Consider the following 23509-nt stretch of genomic DNA (forward strand, 5'->3'; position numbering starts at 1 on the left):
ATCTTAAGCTTGTACAAATAAACATTAAAATTATAAATGGATTTAGCAAGTTTATATCACTTAAGGTGTAGTAAATCCCCTTAAAAGGTAGCCTCGGAACTATCTTTTTGCATTGGTGTTGCGGGTAGGGATTATTTTTGTGGAGCACAACGGTCATGGCTGTGGCTCAGCTTGTGTCTCCCTTTTGATAACCGTTTTGTCGAACTGTATAGGGGCTTTAGGTGAGTCATTTTTGATTTTTGACAAGGTTTGATTCAACATTACTTAACCGAGTATTTTCTCTGATCTCTGACTCTTACAAAGTGGTTAATGAAGTGACATTACGGAGGTTTAGCTAAGTTAGCAAGGCAACGAAGTGTTGTCTATTCGTTGTGTTCACAGTCAGACAGACTGAAACCAAGTATCTTCCCTGGCTAAAGTAACAAACAGAGATTTTAACTACAATTTAACTATTTAACTGTCCTAATGTCAGATGCCAGTTCCCTCACTGCAGTCTTGTAACTGGTTTCCCTGAGGAAGGAAGACATAATATGTGTTACTTTCCCAAACTGATTAAAATTAAATCGCACACCCCCCTTTTAATTTAATTGTGCTTGTGCAATAACAATAATGATATTCTCTTCTATTCTCTCTTGATCATATGCTTCTATGTGGAGGATTCATTTCAATGTTTAATGTAAATTTGCTTTTTTCGTCTTTCTCCATGTGCAGATGTGATGTAATGTCAGATAAACGTCAGCGTGCTAGAGTCCAGGGCTCCTGGGCCAAACAACTGCCAAAACACACAAGGCCAACAGGTAATATATGGGTTGTATTAGTCATACAACCATACACCATACAATCACTAATTGATCAGGCATATGTTCGATACTTTAAAATTATTGTATCACAATAATGTAAAATCCTATATATCGTATGGTTCTTTATGCACTGTAAATAGATGTAAATAAAAATCAACATGTCATGTTTGGGCTGTTTATTTGTAATATTTGTTACACAGTTGGATAAACATAAATCATGGGGATGGGATAACAGTGTTTGTTTGTTTAAAATGGTACAGTTCCAAATAACCATCAACCCCAAAGTACCCACTCAGCCCCTGGTTCTTGGGGATCAGGGCCACAGAAGACATGTGAGACATTTGAGTATCATCAGCCTACTAAGGTAAACCATCAATAGGTCAGAAAAGGGAGTAATCACTTAATATTTGGAGTAATTAGTCTCTCAGAACTTGTTGAAATACAGTGAAATGCAAATTGTGTTTAGTTTTACATCTTTTTTTTTTTTTTTTTACTACAGGCCGTTAGAGATGTTCCAGCTGAGAAGGTGATTGAGTAAGTTGCACACTTGTGTCTTTACTGGATAGAATTGTTCAGCCTTCTCTTTTATGTTACATGGTTTCAGTTTCTTCAAGAACATAATTTTGCTTTGGACAGGAAGGCAGGTGATCATGTCATCAGCAGTGGACCATCTGGGGTGTCCAGGTGAGTACAAATACTTATTCAAGAATAAATCTCACCCAGAGAGGTACATTTTTTAAAGTGAATAGAGGAGAATGAACTGTGATGATATCATGAAAAAAGTTAATTTACAGTGGATTATAAATCTGTGAGAGAGTTTTAAATCCACTAGGTGGCAGTAATCCCACAGCAGTATCTTCTATAGCTCTGTCTAACATGTCCCCATCTCACAAAGGATATTAGCCATGTTTTAAATGACATTGAATATTGCACAAATACGTGATGCACTGTACATATGGAAAACTGGTCTTAAACTGCAGTCATAATTAATAATTTGTGTATTGAGTTGTGTAAATCCCATAATCAATAAAATAAGAGAGAAAAAATCTCATCATGGTATTTCATTAGTCCTTGTAAATTTTAGCTTTGTTGTTATTTGTTATTTTGCAAATTTACCCTCAATGAACCTTCAAGGGATAAACAACCTATTGTCATACTGAAAGATAATGGTAAACCATTTAAATATAGTAATACTGACACTTAAATGGGCGGCTGTCTTTATTAGAGAGTGTATTGATGAGAAAGGTTTGGCACCTCATACCCAACAGGGTGACTCGATTTGAACTGTCTGGTAATAAAACAAATAAACATATTTTTATATATATGTAGAGAACTATTCAAAATCCATAGCGCAAGGTAGCAAAATAAAAAGGAAGAAACAAAAGTTAGGAACTTTGATAGAAAACTAATTTGGTGAAGAAAACAAACTGGTTTGAGAAAAATAAAAATTCAACTAAAATCACATTTTAATCTGAGTATGTTATAGGAAGTATAGACATTTAATTTCTTTTATATCCATCCATGTAACCTTCATTCTATCCAGACTCCGGCTGCTGCCTGGGTTTCTTCCCCCAGAGGAGGCTGACTGGATGTTCAGTAAGCTGTTAGCAGAGCTTCCCTGGTCCCAGAAGACAAACTACAGACATGGTGCGTACCACAGGCTTAAGAATGATTTGAATGGAAAGGAAACTGAACTGAAACCGAACATGAAACTGGGATGTACCATACATTGAAGGATGTAAAGGATTTCCCCACTGAAGCTGTACTGTTTCTAATGGTTGAGCAGTTTCTATTGTACATATAAAATGAGTGAGAGTTTAAGACTGAAAAATTACCAAAATATACAGAAGTTTTTTAAAGGTTCAGTGTGTAAAATTAAGCTTATTTTTCCTTACTTTTTAAGTGAACAATCACCTAATTGTATGAATTGTTGTTTTTTTTATTACCCCAGAATGAGCCTTTTATATTTGGTGGGTTAGCTCTATGGAGGATGTAATTTTGATCCACCACTATAGCAGTATTAGCTCTGCAGCACAACAACAACATGATGACAACAGGATAACATTTCTAAACATTGACCATAGCGACAAGTTTTGTAATCCTCTGACAGTCACTCCTCCGCCTCAAGAGTCAACAAGAGTCATGTGATGTTTGGGTAAAGGACAAAGTTAGTGGAAAACTACGTTAACCTTTCACCAGTCACTTTTCACATCCTATATCTTTTAGTCTCTAAACTGAAGTCTGTGTAAATGGGTTATGGTTTGCTTAATGTTTTCCCTTGATGGCACCCTTCAGCATTCAAAAGAGCTTATTTGAGTTGAATGAACGATGAACGATGTTTATAAATATTAGCTCCAGAGGGTCCAAATAAGCCAGTGTCATAAAAGGAGATGGCTGCTTGAGCAGTTTGTTTTGGTTTCACCATGTTCTTGTACCAGATGGCTGGTCAAATAGGAATAAAGGAAGATAATTGGTTCTTGGAAAGATCTGGTTGTTCCCCGAGAAAGAGACACAAGCCAAGAGCAACAGAGGAAGATGGACAGAGAATAATTACATCTGGATGTTTACCTTTCCTTCTGCTATGGATAGATCTTGGTGACAAAGGAGATGACCATTATTCACATTAACAACAACACTGGCTGTTGTCTAACTTACTCAGGCTGTACATGTCAGTCAGCAGAAAGCTATGAAAAATTACTCAATTCATTTTTTATTTTTTTTAAATTGCCTTGACCCAGTTACTAATGCAATACAACCCACATAAGTACACAACAGTAATGTTCTATTTGTGATTAATAGATGATTAAAGGGAAATTTTTTTTTACATTTTGTGAACCAGGTGCTCTGAGAGATGCACGCTTCAAATTATCTTACCATGGTTTTTATTATGTTCTTTTTAAATTAAATGTTTGTCCAGGTGAGGCATACGAGGAGCCCAGGCTGACCTGCTGGTATGGGGAGTTGCCCTACACATACGCTCAATCCACAATGGCTGCCAACACACAGGTTCAATTAACTCATTTTTTATTCTTTCCCTTTTATATTATAAACTATTGAACTCTCTGAATTCTGTATGTCCTTTCATGGTATAGTGGCATCCATTGCTGTTACCTCTCCGAGACGCAGTAGAACAGGCGAGCAGGTGCACGTTCAACTCCCTACTGTGCAACTTGTATCGGGACGGCCATGACAGCATTGGCTGGCACAGTGACGACGAGGCCTCTTTAGGTGTCAAACCCACCATCGCTTCCCTCAGTCTGGGCGACACCCGAGCGTTCAGTCTTCGCAAGCAGCCACCACCAGTGAGATTTTTTTTTTTTTAAATTGCTTTCCCTGCTCCCAATGTATTTTCATTTAATTATTAGTGTAAGTAACAGCACAACATACATTCACCAGCCACTTTATTAGATGCACATTTTCTGCTGCTGAAGCTCATCAGCTTTAAGGTTCCACATATTGCTTGTTCAGAGATGGTCTTTCTGCATACCTCGGTTGTAATAAAGGATTATTTGAGTAGCTGTTGTGAGCTGTGTTTGCCTGCTGGTTCATTTTGAACCATTCTGGTCATTCTCCTCTGACCGCTGGCATCAAAAAAAGCATTTCACCCAGAGACCTGTTGCCTACTGGACATTTTGTTTTTTGCGCCAGTCTCTGTAAATCCCAGTAGATTTGCAGTTTTCAAAAATATTCAGACCGGCCTGTCTGGCACCAACAACCGCACCATGTTGAAAGTCTCTTAAATCACCTTTCCTCTTCATTCTGATGCTCAGTTTGAACTTAAGCAGGTCGTGTTGATCTTGCCTTCATGCAGAAATACATTGAGGAGTTGCTGCGATGTGATTGGCTGATAAGCTATTTGCGTTGCAAACCAGCTAAACAGGTGTACCTAATAAACTGGTCAGCGATTGTGCGTTCAGTTACCTTTTAAGTGTGTTTTTCATTCGTACACTAAAATATTTGCATTTGGCCTTGGATTAGGGTTGTCCCGCTTCTGTTGTTTTACTAAAAGTGCTCTTATTACGTTTTCCTTCCAAAAACAGCAGACCTATATTTGAGCATGTAGTGGGTTAGTTTTTGAATTATTTGAGGCAACAGAAAGCATTTCGCACTGCATTGTGCCAGGTGTTTGTGTGTCTTGTGCATTATTTGACAATTGTACATCATTTGTGTTCATGTGTCAGGAGGAGAACGGCGACTACACTTACGTGGAGAGGATTCGGGTTCCCCTGAGTCACGGGACACTGCTGCTAATGGGAGGAGCTACACAGGATGATTGGCAGGTAGGCTTGACCAGTCAAATGCAAGGGTCCATGCAGGCAAAATAGCCAATCACAAAAACATCAGCCACAGGACACAGAAACTAAAATCTAAACCCTGAGAAACATCAGAAGTGTGATAAGATGTGTTTTTCTGTTGTTGCATCTTGTTTGCAGTGGGCACACAGACAAAAAGGTTGAGTAACACCTTGTTTATTGAGTTTTAAGTTACTGTAATCACAGCCTTTATAAGACATTTTCATATATATCCCTGTGAATCACATTATTACCAGATTGAAAGGCGGCATCAAGGCTGTATTTTATGAACTGAAACGTGTTGATCCATCATATAACAGTTGTCTAGGTAACACTATAACATACTATATTTGCTTTCAAATTCAAACCACAGTGACCTGCCTGATTTAAACTTTTTGGCGGAAGGAGATGAGTTAAAGAAGACTGAGGACTACTCTGAGCTGCTGATAGTTATGATGGGACAGTTAAAATGTAATGTGTAGCAGTTACCTCATTTAACCTCAGACATCAACAGTAAACACAGGTGTGATCAGGTAGATACTGATGTCACTCTACGTGTCTATGTGTGTGTGTGCATGTGTGGTTTTGCCAGTGTTTCTCACATGTGAAAGGAATAACCTGCGTGCAAGACTTGCAGGATAGATGGAGGGAGGGAGGCAGGGAGAGAGGGAGGAAATGGTCTGGAGAGCAAAGCTTCAGTATAATGAGAGCCAGTTGTTTACCACTCGGGGACAGGGACCAGGTTTACATGAGTGTATGAAACAGGATGGAAAGTCTTTGTTTGAGTTTGAGTACCTTGCTGTTTTTTATTAAAAACAAGTGGGTTGTACTCAGCAGGAAGAAGACATTACACTCGACTGATTTTCATGATTAATACATGTCAGCCTTTTGGAAGAATAAACCTCTCTGTCCAAAATAGGTCATGCATTTTCAATTGTATTAGCTTTAGTTTTGTGAGGTAAAACATTTAGAAGGATACAAAACTTTTGCTGGGAGAAGACATGAGTGACACAAATGAAACAAAAGTAGTTTGATGTATGAATGGGGTAAGGAGAGGACACCGCAGACAATTTAGTGTAGATGGGAAAGCAGCAGCAGCAGTAATATAGCACATGTAAATTACAAGGAGTGAGGGGAAAAATAAAAACAGGATGGGGGAATGAGAGAGAGAGAGAGAGAGAACTACATAGACAATAAAAGAGTTTTAAGAAAAAAGAGAAGGTCACAGGTGTTTTATGGCACACATCAGTGAGTATCTTAACAACAGAGGTTTAATTTCTCCTATAAAGATCTTGCCAGAGAAAAAAGATCACACCATCAATTCTGTCTCTGCCCTACAAACCCTCCTGGCTCACTCGTAGAGGTTTGGAAGTGAACACTAAATATTTAACTAAAACTGTCAATCCTGCTTAAGCATATCATTTGTTTGAGGACGGATACAGGGTTATTTCTGTCTGTTCTGGACTCTCTCTGTTCACGCCACTGTGGATAAGTAAACATTTCACCTCCTTTTGAGCTTTTGAGGGGAAGGGGAATGAATGCATTTGACTTGAACATATGGGTTATATGTTAAGAAATGGGTGTTTCTTGTTTGTTGTCACATTTTCTGACTGACTTTTGTATGGAGTGCAGAGGTCACCTGCAGAACGAAAACACTGGTGTTTTGTAAAGTCCTGACAAAACTGATCTCTTCTGGTAAAATATTTACTCTCTTTGTCCTCGCAGCATCAAGTCGCTAAAGAGTACCATGACAGAGGCCCACGTATCAACTTGACCTTCAGAACTACCTATCCAGAGCCAGAGGGCCACAAGCCAGGGACTAAGCTTCGCTTCACTGCCAAATAATAGTGAAGTGCCCTCAGAGTCAGGTATTTAAGGCTTAGGAACGTGCAGATTTGAGCTGTTTCAGGAAAGTTCTGCAAAGACATCACTGAATTGCACACCACAGTCTGAATAACAGTTTCTTCCTAACTTAAAATGGAGATTTGCGTCTCTGCCTGTATTCACCTGTTGCGTAAGTGAACGGAGAATGGGTGTTAATGAGGGATTAAAGGTTTGGTCCAATCTCACTTTTGAGTGTCACTTTGACTTAATTCAGCACAGGCAGTTTAATTTCAGACAGTTATTATATTTTGGTTAGTATGTTGGAGGTTGGAACATTGCAACTGGCACTGAGCAAAAGTTAAGTTCAACAGAAAACAACGTTATTTCTTCTTCTTTTTTGATAGAAAATATGATTTACATTATTTAGCTTTTATTTTACTAGGAAGTCACCTGGACATTGGAATCTCTTTTCTAAGTGAGACATGGACACATGTCAGTCAGCACATCATACATGTTGATGTGAAATTATGTGACTTCAATGTAATGTTGTGAAATGTACCCAACGCCCCTCCGTGTTTATCCTGTCAAGCTTTAAGGACGGCGCATGGTTGCTATGAAAAGTAAGAAGGAAACTGGCAACTAGGGCCAGTTCATACAAACAAGACAGTAGTAGGACATGATATTGCGAAGTATATCAGGAGAATATGTACAGTATACTGTATTTTGGGTCCTGTTCCTCTTTGATACTGACATTTGAAATTGTATGACTGGGAAAAAGTACATGTTTCAAGGGGAACTCGGATAACTTCAGCAACTCTGGCATGGTGTTCTATTTATTTCATTAAAAAAGAAGTGTTCTTGATTGTGTTTTACTGAAATAAAAAGTACTGTTCTCTGTTGAAATGTTTTGTCAGGTCAACAGAACATATCACACGAAGCAGCAAGTTTAAATAAATTGGCAGCTCGTAACAAAAGGTTTCTCTTTCAGTTTACCGTAATATGAGAATGTGTCATACTCTAAAAGGTTAATGTTAGGGGCCCTGAGAGCTGAACAGTTATATAATCATTGTTGTAACTTTACTCAAAGGATGTGATACGGTTTGTTAAAACGTACAACAGTTTGTGACGTGTGGCACTTTTTAGTTTTTGAGCACAAGTTTTATTTTCCTGTTTTTAAATTGATCTTGATCTTTCTCAAGCTTTAGAAAAGGTTTACGTTTTGCAATTTATATACAAATGTACATATTTATGTGTACAGTTACATCCTCCTGGGAAACTAATTTAAAAGCCAATCTAAGATGAGGATTTGCTTTGGGAATCGCCTTGAAATTATGTGCAGTTATTTTAGTTTTATTACTTGAATCTCTCAGTATTGTTAAAATTGATATTAAATATCCATATGTCTAAATATGTTAAAAAACAAACGTGTTTTCATAGGGTGCCCTAATTTTTTCACATGACTGTTTATATAAACTTGTGTCTGTGTATCTTTTCATTACTCCAGTGGTCACTGTAACCATGACATGACTTCTCTGAGCGCCTCTTCTGATTATTGCTTTACTTACTACTCATCTGCTAATGTTTAGGTGAAAACCAAATTTCAAAAACAACAACAACATAAAATAAGAAAAGAAGAGATAATCATGCCCATGCAAACAGCTTTGGTAGCATGTGACAGGAGAGTCGACAGCAGAATGTATTTAGTGCATGTACAGAAGGATTCATGCTGTGTAAAGGGTGCTGTATGTGTATTTATGTGATGGATCATTAATGAAGATGACTCACAGTGGGTGCTGCAGGTTGTGTAAATAGGTCCTTCACCTTTTATTATTGGAGGTGAGATTTGCACCATGCTGTGTCCAGCTTTTAGTGGCTCCTTGATGTTGGGCCTCAAGAGGCACAGACCAGGACAAGTTGTTCCTGACAAAAACATCACGTTACTAAAATGAGACACGGGTTACGCCTGAGCGTTTGATTTGGGTCAGTCCCTTGTGTGTGTGTTTGTGTTGGGTGGACGTGCCATGTAGCAAATCTTGCACCAGCTCAATGACAGATCATGTTACTGTGATGGTGATTAAAGTTAATTCTCATAATAACTAGAATTAGTTGGGTGGTAGTTAAATAAATCTGCAGCCTCCTTTTGCTCCTAAACATACATATACAGTGGCTTTAAAACTTATTTTGTGTCAGGTATCTGGTTTGTAATACTTTATGTGTCATCAGAGATGATGTACAGCTAAAATGTTCTGATGCTCTAAGTTTATCTAAATGTTTTTCACAATGATGCAGCGAGTATGTAAACTTCCATTTGTGGCCTGCAAAATCTCAGCATTTCTAGCACAGAGTAGGGAGCTGCTAAGTGTGGGAAATACTGAGCCATACTGTATCTAAAAGGCCAAAAAACTTCTTGACCAAAGGTGAACAAAAACATAGAAGCCTGAAAGCAGAGTGGAAGTTGATGACATTGTTGATACTTTTCCCCCAGACAGGGAAACAAAACACGGAGCTTCAGCCAAGGTCTCTCTCTTTGTTGGTGGATATTTGACAAATCTAGTGTATTTGTGCTCTGTTACTGTCACCTTGTCATTTACGCTCAAAAATAAGACTGGCATCCTACTTGAACTACACTCCTGCATTATATTGAATTGGAATTTCAGTAATAATTTTAAACTCTGAAGGTTGTAGTTGAACATGATATTTTACATCACCTGTAACTCACTTGTTGACTCAACGTGGTTCCTGAAGTTTAGGATGTGCTTGAACTTCCCAATGCAACTTGTTCCAAACACTACTTTACATGAGAGCCAGTCCGTTCATCTGTTCTTACCAACTTAGAGTTTACGTTTATATTGATTTTAGATATATAGTTGCATAATACCTCAACACCGACAGAGTAAATGACATTACTGTAATCTCACTGGCCCTCTTAATTCCCTCTCCGTATACATTTCCCAGCCCTGTCTTATTATTGTTTACATTTTCCAGTCTGCCTGGAAAGAAACTTGGATGCAACACAGTCGCTACAGTAACTAACAAGCTGCCCATCATTCCTGTTTTAACTACTGTTTGCTTATTTCGAATCCCATCACCTGTTATGCAGAGCTGGAAACATGTGGGGTTTACTGGAGTTGCATCGCAGCTGTTGCTGTTGTTGCCAGCTCCTTTAATCTCCCTCTTTAGTCAGTGGTGCCACTGTATGGATCACACCCAATTAGGCCAGCGTTGTTCCTGTCTGGGCTGACAAATGTGTCCACCTGATTTCCAGCCACCGGCCTCTGCTGTGTTACATAAGCAGACGGTAAAACTCACTGGACCGTGTTTGATTACTGGGCTTTAGATAGTTTGCCTGTCATTGTGCCACAAGTGAATTGCAATTTATCCAGTGGGAAATATCAAACTTATATTGTTACATAATGTGATAATTAAGGGACAAAAAAAACGTGTCATCAGTCTCGGATAAGGTGTGAAGCGATACCCAAGAGTCCTTAAAAGAACAATCCTATTAACTTTGCTGATCCTCTGACCTTTTCGCTGGCTTTGTCATCATTAGGTTGATGTTTCTGTTTCTTAATACTTTGACACCAGTTCCTGTCATGTATGGGGGACATGAACGGTGAATGATTCTTCTAGCACCTTTAAATTGATTTGTCCATCTCTATGTTTTATGAGCACATGCTGGGAAACTTGTCAGAGTCTGGACCATCGTGAGCTTTATTGACAACAGCTGTCAGTTTAGAGACAGTTTGCATACTGCAGAAAAGAGCTGAATTACATATTGGTCACAACCTAATCTTGGAGCCTCACTGCCATAATTCACCGATGTTCCGATGAATGTTGATTGTTTTTAATAAAACAGTTGGTGATCACAGTGAATTATTAAAGCCTGGAAGAACTATTGGTGCCAGTCTTGAGTGTGTTTGTGCAGTAATGGACAGTTTACTCGAAACGTTCTTGGTATGACTAGATCCCAAGATAAACAGACTCTTAACAAGCTAGTGTCCATTTAGAAGAGGACAGTCCATTAAGGTTCTGCACATTAAGACGAGTCAAGTCCATATCTCAGCGCTGCTGACTGTCTGTGTCGTAGGAAACCTAACTTGGCTTTGTCATTTTGTAGTATTGCCTATGTGGATATCAGCAGATGTTTACACCACACTGTAATATACTAGTGTGTACGTGTACTGTCTCAAGTGCAGTCTGAAGTCATGCTGTGATTGGCTGGAAGCTGCTGTGGGAATGTGCTGACCGATTCACTTAAACCTCCCAGCTCCTTTATTCTCCTTCATTATGGCTTTGGTCCACTTTCCTTTACTGTGCCCCCTCGTCTCCCCCACCCACCCTCCCGCTTCTCCCGCTTCTCCCTTCACCTATGAGTGCACACTGTAAATTTCCAAATTATGGGACTAATCTTATGTCAACTTTTCTTTTTTTCTTTAATCCACTTTGGTCAAGTTGTTTTGCCGCTGCCTCTCTGTGATGGACCGATGGACAGATAAATAGTTATCTGTCTTTTTCCATAAAAAAACATTAACTTGACAATTTAGATGATTTCTTACATGGACTAATTTGGTAACATCAGTATGAGAAGTGGGATTAGTACAATGGGTTATAGGATTAAGGTAGATAGTGGATGAATACAATATTCTCATCTGATTGACATCCTCCAATTTTGAAAATCATGGAAAACATACCCTTAGTATGGTCTTAATGTGACTCATGTCCCACTGATTTTGATATCTGCTCTTTGCTCTGTGATTCCCCGTCTTTCCTGTGGGAGTTTTAGCAGCCGACACTAATCCTGGTTTACCAGACACATCATCCATAGCATCTTGGGGGAATTGCAACTGTTGACAGGTCTCTCTTGAAAATGAGACCCCGTGTCTCAATGAGATAACCTGTACAAATAAAGGTTAAATAAAAAAAAATACATTCCCAGTGTGGTAACGTATCACAAACGGATTTAGGGGTGAGGAGCAGGTCATCAGGGAATCAGAAGTCTAGAGACAGGAACTCCCTCCTGTGCACAAGGCAAATATTTTGTGTCTGAATGCCTGGCAAAGCCGTAGGTGTGACTATCAGGAATCGTCCCTGGGCTTTCATGCCCCTGACAAAGTTGTTTACACGTGATCTTCAGATTAGATTGTGTGTTGAGTGGGAAAAGGTGAATTTAATGACCTCAAGTTCAAACCAACTCAGTATTAATCACAATAAGCACATTTACAGAGGTATCATCTCAGTAACAGCTACTGTGTTTTAAAATGAAAAAAATGAAGTAAAAGTAACAACAAAAGTTGTAAATTTCCATCTCAGATTTATTACATCTCTCAATATGTGGTAATATCAAAAACAGACAGGGTGTTCCAAGAGGGGAATGCTTCCCAGTCTCCAAGTCTCAGTCTATAAATAAACATGTTGTCCCTGTGTTGTTGTACTGACTCAGTCCCAAGAGAAGGAGGGCAGGGGAACCAGACCAACTCCACAGGATGACATGCTTATTGGTTTATACCAACATTGCCTCCAGTTCCGTCTCATCTGTATTTTAAAACAGAGCTGCATGAAAACTACCTTATTAATTCAACTGCAACCGTGCAATGGATGTATTTTTATCCATCTGTATTCAATGAATTGAGTGGTCACTAACACATTTAGTCAGGTAATAGTCACCACTTTGAAGTTAGTTGAGTTATCTCAATTTATTGTCAAGAGCGAGATCGTATATTTTTTGGAGTTAACCACAATTTTGCATTGTCTTGTAAAGGGTGTACTCAATATAAATAATATAAATGTAAATAACCTTTGCACACATTATGTAATCAACATTTATGTAATTATTTAATAACGATGTCATTGGGAGGTGGATCAGTGGTAAAGCGATTTGTCTTTCAACTGGAAGGTTGTGGGGTCAATTCCCGGCTCCACTAGTCTACATGCCAGTGTTGGGAAAGACACATAACCCCATGTTGCTCCTGGTGGCTGCAACATGGGGTTGCAGAGTGTGAATGGGTATGAAAGATGGGTGATAGAAAACATGCTGCACTGTATGATGTGTGAGTGAATGGGTGAATGGAAAAAAACTGCAGCTTTGAATGGTCGGTCGTTAAGACCAGAAAAGTGCTATATAAATACAGTAGAGACATACATTTACCATTTAAATAAGCAGTAGTTATCTCTACTTATACAGTATGTTTTCATTGTGACATGATTACATCCTAACTTATGAGCTTATGATCATAGATACATGATGTTGTTCACCAATAAATAGTTCCCGCATAATAGTGCAAGGGTCTCCTACACAAAAGAGGAAAGATGTACAGCACCTGATGTTGTATGTGTCCCCCCCCCCCTCTTCTTTGTAGTACCATGACATTTGGGTTGCTATAGTAACAGGACGTCCCATCACGGCGGGTACAGGGAGATTTGCTGGTTTGGGAATGTGACCTGTGGTGTGTGCCTCACCTTTTAACACCATGGACCTGCTTAATGGGCTTTCTTGCCTTCACTCTCTCTCTCTCTCTCATTTTCTCAGACTGAGTTCATGTCAGTATGTGCAGTACGTGTTCAAGTCTGTTCAAATCAGCGTGCTTTTTTATATTTTGTTGTCTGTCTGCATAAAAGCACCATGCTGGATTTTTAAGTGCTTTGCAACTTTGTAGTTCTAGCAACAGAGGAAGAAAATTGCTATAAATACTCTTTCGACCATACAGAGTCACTTTAATATAATATATGAATTATGTGCAGTGTGCATGCTCCAAGTCTAGTGGTTTCACAATTACAAAAAATAAGGAAAGAATCAGGTCCAAAAGGAGGGAGTGTCAGTGTGTCATAGATATATGGGCAGAAGGTTAGGACTAAGTCTGAAAAACATCTGTGATGTAATATAGGTGCAAGTATTCTTGTGGCTGTGGTTGTGTTGGCTCTGGAATGATCAGTTTCCTGTATCTGAACATTAAACATCAGACATAAACAGACAGTGATTTCAAGAACCATATTAGTCCATGTTTTCCACATTACCACTTTCACAGTGAACGCATTTGGACACTTTTGGGATCCGGTCAAGTAAACTTCTTCAGATGTTTTTCAAACACTGGGTTTAGGAAAACGTGGCTTGATGGTTTATACGTTTTTTTGTTTCTTTAGCTTTCTGCTTCCTTCCTTCCACTTCACTTAATCTCTTACATGCTCCACTGCTGCACACTCTCTGCTTGTTTGCAGTTTACACAGATAAACACATACATTTCTTTTGTCTGTCTCTCTGTCTGGCAGCTTCGGTGTACCATAAATAATGACGAGTAATGTCGGTCTCGGGCAAATGCCGGTGAATTTACTGCAGTATATTTTGAGCTATTGAAAAGTCACATTCCACTGTAGTAATAATAAAGGAAAATCAAGTAGTGATATAATACTATAATATAATAATAATTTATGTAACAGTCTAACAGTATATTGCACAGGTTAAATGTGATTTAACTGTTTCTGTCGCTATAATCACTTATCTATTAGCAACTTTTTTCTGACATGCAAACATACACAGTAACAGAATATAGTGTATAAATTAATAAATGTTTCATGCGATGATGACGATGATATAACTCACCACAATTTGTTCCACTTTTTCCTTGCATATAAATATGCATTAGTTTCATATATGAGGTAAGAAAACAAAGTAACTTCATGGAGCGTGCCAAGTTACAATACTAATTCTGTGTTAATACAATACCATGGCATGAAGATCTACTGGTATGTAGTTTGTACCAGTTATTGGGACAACCAGTGGGTGTTAGGACCAGGACACAGACTTAGAGCTGAGCAACAAACAGGTTTATTTGGATTGGATTGGACAAGTTTGGCAGGAGGGGGGCTGAAGATGGCAGGTGGAGGGTAGCGGTGAGGTAGCTGGGAGAGGAGCGGGTCCAGGGAGGCAGCGAGCAGGTTGGAGGATCTTCTGAAACGAGTAGAAAAACACGAGAATGAGTTCACAGAAGCACTGGGAAGAATCACTTTGAAAACTTCAGAGATCAGCCTGACGTAGTTTACCACACTTGAGTATTTGAGCAGGGCCTTGATGAGGTGATTGGCGCCAGGTGTGAGCTGCAGCTGCCTGAGCCTGGGACCTGCTCCTAGTGAGAGAATGACACCACAGGAAGGGAGGGGAAATGCAGGAAAAAAGGAGACTGCCAGGCATGGATATGACAGTTATAGTAATGCCTCACATTTGCCCCCTGTACTTACCTTCTTATACTACACACACACACACTAATGAAGTGAAAGTTGAGCTTGCTTGTGCCCTTGTTTTAAACCGTGTTTCATAACCAGCACTGAAGTATTTATATGCACATCCTATCATAGAAACTTGCTCAAATTCCTGGTTTCCTGTTGTGAACACTGTTGAAAGAAATTAGCATAGGTGTTGCATTTTTAAATATTGCTATATCATAATGAAATTATTGTTCTTATCTTAATTTGTTTGTCTTATAGCACATATAGCTTAAACCAAGCAGTCAGTTTTTATGGTTAAATAGTCTTTGTCCCTCACACACTATCTTGGCAAAGTAATGCAGTCTATGACAGTCTATTTCAGGCCATTTTTATTAGGTTTGCTTGTGCATTTTAGTGTGCTGTTGGTGGTGTGAGACGAGGGTGGTGTAAGTGATCAAGGAGAGGATTTCATAGGGCTTATTTCTCTGCTGCCTCTGCTCGTGCTTCCTGCCAGAGGTATTCTCCTTGATATACCATCAGCTGTTTGTTATCGGATACGTGACAAGACAGAGTAAGGCAGGACCTGAACAACCTGAGTAACATTACAACGTCTCTCATTTCTAAATCCTGCCAAATCTGTGATTTCAGTGCAGCAAGCATTTTAATTATGAATAGATACTGGGGCTAAACCTGTTTGAATTCCATGTACTTTAAAATCAGAGTTGATTTTTTTTTTCTGAAATCATATATGCAGGATTTACTGACTGTCCCACAATGGGAAACTTTAAAACTGCCTAAATGTAATTGCCGACCTGTGTCCTTGTTTACAGCAAACACAACCTTGGCAGGGCCTTTTAAGAGCACAAGTCATTCGCAAGGACACACACACACGCACACACACACGTGCACACACACCCTTCCTTCTCATGTTACATTTAATTTCTTTCAAGCATTGAGCATAAATACAAAATCAAATGGGTGATTCACATGCACGTAGTCACAGAAATATCTATAAAACAAACACACAAACTGGGCTAAAAGGGGAATCAATCTCGTCATGTGATGTCACCTGACTGGCAGCTTGATCGTTGCTGACCTTAGATAGACTCCTCACAGAGCCAATCCACAACTTACAACTATGTTGAGCATCTGTGTGTGTGGGGTGGGCAACTGGTCCTGAAGAGGCAGAACCTCATTTCTGAGGAACTGGTTCATTTTAGGGCTTAGATTTGAATTGTGTCAAGTTCAGATTATAGTTAGGCATTAACTGGTTATGGTTAAGGATAATGCAAGAGTGTGTGTGTCTGTGTGTAATATAAAAAAATGATGGTGATCACTTTCCCCTCCCGGGATTTGTCACCCACAGAATGCGTGAGGAAACACTGCAGCTGTTTTATGATGCAACATCACTCCTGAAAATATTTTTTGAAGGGAAAGCCCATGAGGTCAGTGCTCGAAACCAACCTTAGCACCACTGATCGTATGAAGCGGGATATACATGCCACTGTTTGTGAGACTGTAAGTTAATATTAGTAACTATAGATGACACTCGCACTGACACGGCACTGAGTTTCTGATGTTTTTGTTCGTTGCCTTGCCCACTGAGTGACAGTGACGGTGGTTATGGATCATGATACAATACATAAGTGATGTACATTTGAAAAGCAGATCCATAATGAATTTATTTATTTTTTTATTTTTTTAATATTTTAAACTTTAGGTGTCAAAGGCAATAATGATAATAATATACAATATTACCAAAGCGTATTACCAAAAAGTAAGAGGCTGTGCTTTTGGAAGCTTGAATTGCTGGTGTCAGTAATGGAGACAAATTTTAAGGCTGAATTAAAACAAAAATGTGAAGTAGTTGTTATTATTATACATGATTTTAAAGCCTAATGTATATAAAAAAAAATCATAAAAAACCCTATGTTTCAGATTGTAATTGTGTCAGAGAACATGCACCATGTGTCACATGTGAGTGAAGAAGAGTTTGCACTGGCACAGACTAAGCTGTAGTAACCGATCCACGCAATCCACACCAACCCTGACACTCCCCCCTTCAGCGGCAACACTGATAAATTTAGCTTCACGGTCAGAGTTAAGATGACGTGACATGTTGACTGGGATGACACTAGGTCTGCTAATGGATCACTGGTGTGTGATTCTGTCTATGACTTATATCTGTCATGCTTTTCTACTGAAGGACTATATGCACTATTATAAAAATGTATTATACATAGTAACACAGTTGTAATGACTTTTATCAACTGGATTGTGACTTTAGGGTAAACTATTGCAAAGTGAATTAACTTAAATACCTGATTTTTTTCACATGTCCACAGTTCTATGTCAGATTATGTACATTTCCTGCTTTCGCTTTTGCTCTGGGTTCTCAACACGTGTGTGTTCTTGTCATATAAACCATATGCAGTGAGGACATTTTTACATTTTGACCTATCCTCACTTCTAAAGGGTTTTTGGTGGTTCAGACCTGGCTTAAGGGTTATGGTTAGAATTAGGTTTAGGTTAAGAGTTAAGGCAAGGGGCTAGGGAATGCATTATGTCTATGTGGGTCCTCATCAATGAATAGAGCACAACCATGTTTTGTGCAATTCAAAATTGCACATAAACAAAGTTGCATCAAAGCATTGTTGTTCTCAACTGAACACTGGTATCAGCCTTCTAAATGGAGTCTTTTCGAGCCATACAAAGCAGAGCACTGAACTCCACACGTCATTTCTAAGTCTTTCAGTCGTGGCTGACAAGGGTTTGGGGAACTTTTCTCCTTGTCCTTATTCTCCTCTCTCCCCTCCTCTCTCTTCCAGTCATTCTTCACACACACACACACACACAAACACAGAGGGGGAGAGAGAGATTTTGAGAGGGTGGGTGACTGGTTGACTGCTTTGGAATCCAGAACCATGACTGAAAGCAAAGAAGTGGAGTGGGAGGGACATGGCAAGCACAGGAAGCAAACAGCATGGAGTGAGAGAGGGACTGAGTGCGTTGTGAGCTGCTATAAAAGAGAGTGCTGGAGCACTGGCTTCAGCAGACAGAGATTCACACACTGAAGGCAAGATACATCCACTGAAACTGAAGCATTCACACTGAGGGGCGAGGAGCAGAGATCAGATCAGTTTATTAACACTTGTTTCTTAAATACTGGTGATCTTCAGTGTACCTGGACTTTTTTGGCTTTACTTTGGACTCTTGCTGTGTTTATCCTGAAATACTTTCTGGACAAGACACCTGAAAGAGCAGGGAAAGTCTGTGACTAAGAGCAGTTATCAGTCTTTTTTTGGCTGCTTTCAAAGCTGGTGTTACACTTAATTTAAAGACAATTTCATTTCATTACTTGGCTTTTTTTGACAAATGGCTGCTGTGCGTCAGATGGTAATGGAAACCTCGGGCTTCCATGTCTTACCTGCCCACCTTATGGCCTCTGCCATGGAGGAGTTTCCCCAGCAGCTGCCGGTCCCTAAGGGCCCTGCAAAGGGCAAGAGCCGTTCCCGCCGACCTCGTGAGGCCCGCTTCAAAACACAGCCTGTTACCTTTGCTGAGATTGCAGAAGTAGAAGAAGAGGGTTCCTCACCGCTGGAGGAGGAGAGGGCACGTCGATCCTTCCTTCAGTCCCTGGAGAACCTGCGGCGGAGCACACAGACCCTCCACTGCCCACCGGCTGCCCATCACAGCAGCACCCCCACACCCACACAGGCCAGCCTGGACTCCAGTGACTCTGACTCCACCCAGTGAGGAATGGAACCTCTTCCTTGCACCTATGTTCCTCTCTTCACCTTGACGCCGCTTCAAATGGAGGCCAACTGAAATGAACCAAACTGGCCTATTTGCCAGCGTGTGTGTGTGTGTGTGTAAGCTGCTGCTTTCATACAAAAGTCTGCATTTTATAAATACTTGTACTAACATATCAACAGTATATAGTCTGAAGATGCACCTGAAGGATATCTGTAAAGATCTGGTTATACTGATGCAGTTTAATGAGTGTAAAAGGTAGCAGATGACGCAGTGTTGAACACACCACTCTTCATACGTATTCCTTTTTCTACTATCTAATGTGTATGAGGAAAACTTGAAAGATGGTTTTAATATTTTTCCACTTTAAAGATGTATACATATTTTTGTTTCAATTTAAGATGTTTCTACTTGACCAGTCAATATAAAAAGGACTGTAAAAAATGTTAGTATTGTGACTTACCACACCATAAATGCTATGATTGAAGTACTGAGCATCAATAGTGACCTGGTTGTCACTGAAGCAGAAGAGTACTGTTACAAAGAGTTTTTTTCCAGCCTTACATTGATTGAAATCGCTCTTCTTGCTTCAGCTCCTGAGAAAATGATGCCTTTCTAAATATCTTTATTTATTCTCTTATTTTATTCATGTTGGAATCATAGATGTGGTATTTCATTTGGTCTTTCACATGGTTTCCAAAGTTCTGACTTTCAAAGAAAATCATAACCTTTATACTTTATGTTTGTTTTACTTCGTACAAATATGTTACAATGTTTGTGATATGATCTTTAATAAATATTTTGAAATTACTTGAGTCATTTTATATTTCCCTTTCCTTTTTAAATTTCAATTGTAATTCAGAAGGCAATTATGATAAAGACAGATAAAGCAAGCTCACAATTTAAAAGAGAAAATTGTGAGACAGTTGGAAGTGGCATCATCAGCACTGTAATTATTAAGATAAACTGATGTCTGACACACATGTTAACACCCACTTGATCTGAGTCTGCTTCATGTTCGCACGGCTGGTGACGCACTTTCAGTAATGTCAGGTTCTCGTTAGCAAATGCAGCCACAGCAACTGGCGGCCTGCAGAGAGAAGAGCCCTCTGCAGCCTCACAGAGAGCCACTGCAGCCAAGCCTCCTGTCGCTAATAACCTTCCTTAACCTTAATCCACTCAAATCAAGGAAAACGTGAAGCATGACTTCGTCTGAGGGCGAGTGAGCAGACAATGCTGCAGAGATTTGTTTTTGGGCCTGTATTAGTTGGATTTAACTTCACTAAAAACAAAATCTGATGCCGTAAATCTGCAAGATTATGGAGAGACGTCCACCATATAATTGTACTGTGGCACTGACAACCCTTACCTGAAACAAAGATGACTGCCTGTCCAACTCCAACCACCTGGGGTATATAAGCCGGTTACACAAAAACCAGCTGGTGGTGCATGATTAGTTTCCATAGCCCTCTCTTCATCACTGACACAAGCGTTTACATAGTTGCTCACTAGTCAGAGGAATTACTGTCTGCTTTTGTGTGCTTCAGTGCAACTCACGCTGCACTTGCGTCAGGGAGGTTTTGATGGAGTGAGCGACAGTTTTGAGAAACGGGGAGTGACAGATTTATCCGATTCATGCCTCCACTTTCTGCCCCCGCTCTCCAGCCTCAGTTTTTATTGGGCAGAGTAGACAAGGCAGTATCCAAGAGCATCGCTTCAATGATTCATCAAATCTTGTACATTGGGACACTGTTTTTTTCCTATTCACCTTCACCATCTGAAAGTAGAACAGCTGTTTAGAGCTGCAAAGGCATATTGTTAAAAATGGAGTGCTTTAAATTTAAATAAAAACAGTTGTCTGTTAGATTCAAACTATTGTCAAATAGTTGATTAAGCCTCTCGGCTCCACACTGTGCTCAGTATAGCAGTGTTTAGATCTATTTGTTTTAAGACAGACAGAGGCAACAGCAACACTGCACTAGTTAATCTAGTAACCTGCAAACAGGTTGGAGAATGACTGAAAACACAAAGAAGCATCCACAAATAGTTTCAGACGTTAATTCTAAAACTCAGTCATTTGATAGATAAACACTTTTTGCCCTCGTCCGGCCCTGCACTGCCGGTGTATACACACAAACACTACCTCAGTCTGGTCTGATAGTATTGCCTGACAGAGTCTGTTTTTCAAATGAAAGGTACAAATAATGTTACATTGTTTCTGTTCATTAAGATTAAAAAGGGGCTGAATAATAACATCAGCAACCATAACAACAAAAAGTTTAAGTTTAAGTTTAATTGTAACTCGACATGTCATTCAAGTTCTAACAATACTCTTCTTTCACGATATATAATTACAGTCCGGTAAAAGGACGACAGTGTATAGGCCACTTTTCTGTGATGTCAGACTTCACTCCAACTCAACAAGTGGTCAAACTCTTTCTAAGATCTAAAACCAGATTAAAGAGAGAACAAAGCAATCTCACTGAAATCAATAGTGTCGATGATTTCAAAGGGCGATGGTGATGTCTTTGTTAACAACCTGGTAGCAAACAAAATAGCAATAAATGGTTGGGGTGGGGGGGGGCAATAAATGGTTAGGTGCAATACTGTAAAGTAGATGGAACAAACTGTACAGACACTAGCCAACACACACCTTCACCTGATATCTGCAGAGAGAAGAGCTGAAGCTAAAAACATAAAATCCTGTTTAAGTGCCAGTGTTTACTTTTCCTTCCTGTAGGTGGGATGGCAAAATGTCTAAAAGGCAACATCACTGCTTTAAGTGCACTACTGTAATAACAGTGTATTAGCTGTCGTCTGACAAGCCAGACAGCAAATGGACTGAGCACGTTTTCTGACATGTGAGCACTTTTCAGCTTATGTTTTTGGTTTTTTTCCCAGCTTCACAACAGGTGAGTGTTTTCTGTAAATAAATGTATTTTATGTACAAGATTTCACCTGAACACTGCTCCTTTGAGTCAGATTTCTGCTTTTTTACTAGTTAGTAAAAAAATGTTTACATGTGAAAGTCGTTGAAGTGTTGAAAATTGGAAGTGGGAGGATCTAACGAAAAGGTGATTTATTTTTTTGAAATGTTTCACATACATGAACAAAAAGGGGTACACATGTTAATCATGTCAGGACAGCCGTGAAGACGTCAATGTGAAAATATTACATTTCAAAAACAGCACCCCTTGTGATGGCAGACAATATGACATTTACTGCTCAAACTTAATTGTAACCATAATGACCAAATAACCTTTATAGTGATATTTTACCCAATTTTGATTTGTGTATCGATATTAATACTAATATCTTAGTATCTGTATCAATGTTATTTTTTTTTTTCTTGGATGGTGTAGCTGCAACGAAAGCAAAGTATTTCTGATTCTATTTTAAATAAAGTGGATTGGATTGGATTCAGATCCTTTTTTAGACAAAAGACAAATTTTACAGAAGTGAAGAGAGAAAAAACTCATAGTTTCCCACATTGCCAATGCTCTTCTCCATCTTACAAGGTTAAAAATTGGTTTAAAAAAATCTAATGATTTTGATCTCTCTGTAGACTTTCCAGCAGTAGATGATGTATGATAGCCCTGAATCACACATTCTTTTTAGATATAATCTTGGACTTGATGGACGTTGATGCACTGCCAAAAAGCAAATATCTATCGTGGTTTGTTTACATAAATAGATTTATGTTCATATTGAGGACATTTCTGCCTCATGAGGGCTGACACTTTCTAAGATACAGTATGTGACTGTGCTTTAAATGTGCACATAGAACTGCTTTTAGGATTTAAGATGGTTATGTCGAGGAGGCAAAGCAACTCATTATGTCACTAAGTACCATCACAACTCCAAAGATCAACATGTGGACATATGCACATGCCTGCATACACACAGTGTTCACCCATATGTACAATTGTAGATGTTGTGTTTAGCGTTAGAGTAAGCATCGCTGACCTACATCCTAGTGTCACGACCTGTTGGGTTGAACTCAGAAAACTAGGAAACCAACTAGCATCAGAAACATTCAGCCTGTTTCTTTTATCTCTCTGTCTCTCTCTCTCTCTCCACTTCAACATTTTTCTAGGCTCTCCATCTCCCCCTGGTGCTGTTGAAAAGAGGTGATTATATATGCAAGACTTAAGGTTCTGTCCTTGTGTCACATTTGCTTAGATTTTTCTTTGTTGGTTCGTCCTACAGTCCTAGAGAGAAGGATGCTATACATAGGAAGAAAAGGAAAGTAGAGACCAGGTTTTTACACATTATGAATGTTAATGTTGTTAAAGCTGATTTTACTGAAGACTGTGTACCTGTTATTATGGAAGTGTGTGCAGTATATACAGTACATGGTTTAAGACACAATGCTGTGACTTCAGTTATCTTTAAAAATATATATATATCTTTCCCAAATAACGTTATTCCCTTGATTTATTTGTGTGCAGAATGATGACAAACCTCACCAAAAAAGACTATTTTGGTACATTGTTAAAACTACACTGATTAAAAGATCCAGACCTCAGATAAAGCTAAATGATTGCACGGCACAGGACTTTTTATTTTCCCATTTTAGGCAGTTAGAGCTGAAAATGCCAAGCTCTCATGAAATCATTGCTTTAGTTGGCACACCAGCAAATA

General features: G+C 39.2%; 2 protein-coding genes across 5 annotated transcripts; both read left to right on the forward strand.

Moving 5' to 3' along the window:
* The first annotated feature begins 128 nt into the window (after window positions 1-128).
* Window positions 129-7813, forward strand: alkbh3 (alkB homolog 3, alpha-ketoglutarate dependent dioxygenase). 4 transcript variants are annotated; one of them, XM_058644448.1, is made up of 10 exons: window positions 129-221; window positions 712-797; window positions 1061-1164; window positions 1300-1334; window positions 1437-1484; window positions 2344-2447; window positions 3718-3806; window positions 3893-4102; window positions 4982-5080; window positions 6818-7813. In XM_058644448.1, the coding sequence occupies exons 2-10, from the start codon at window positions 722-724 to the stop codon at window positions 6935-6937; spliced, it is 885 nt and encodes a 294-aa protein (XP_058500431.1). In that variant the 5' UTR covers window positions 129-221; window positions 712-721; the 3' UTR covers window positions 6938-7813. The 4 variants fall into 4 exon arrangements, with proteins under 4 accessions (XP_058500431.1, XP_058500429.1, XP_058500430.1 ...); XM_058644446.1 differs by having other exon boundaries at window positions 1300-1326; window positions 1405-1484; XM_058644447.1 differs by having other exon boundaries at window positions 712-796; window positions 1054-1164.
* Window positions 7814-17996: 10183 nt separating this feature from the next.
* Window positions 17997-19680, forward strand: c12h11orf96 (chromosome 12 C11orf96 homolog). The gene has a single exon (XM_058644452.1). The coding sequence runs from the start codon at window positions 18488-18490 to the stop codon at window positions 18866-18868; it is 381 nt and encodes a 126-aa protein (XP_058500435.1). The 5' UTR covers window positions 17997-18487; the 3' UTR covers window positions 18869-19680.
* The last annotated feature ends 3829 nt before the right edge of the window (window positions 19681-23509 follow it).

This window comes from Solea solea, chromosome 12 (assembly GCF_958295425.1).
Source record: "Solea solea chromosome 12, fSolSol10.1, whole genome shotgun sequence".
NCBI classification, from domain to species: domain Eukaryota; kingdom Metazoa; phylum Chordata; class Actinopteri; order Pleuronectiformes; family Soleidae; genus Solea; species Solea solea.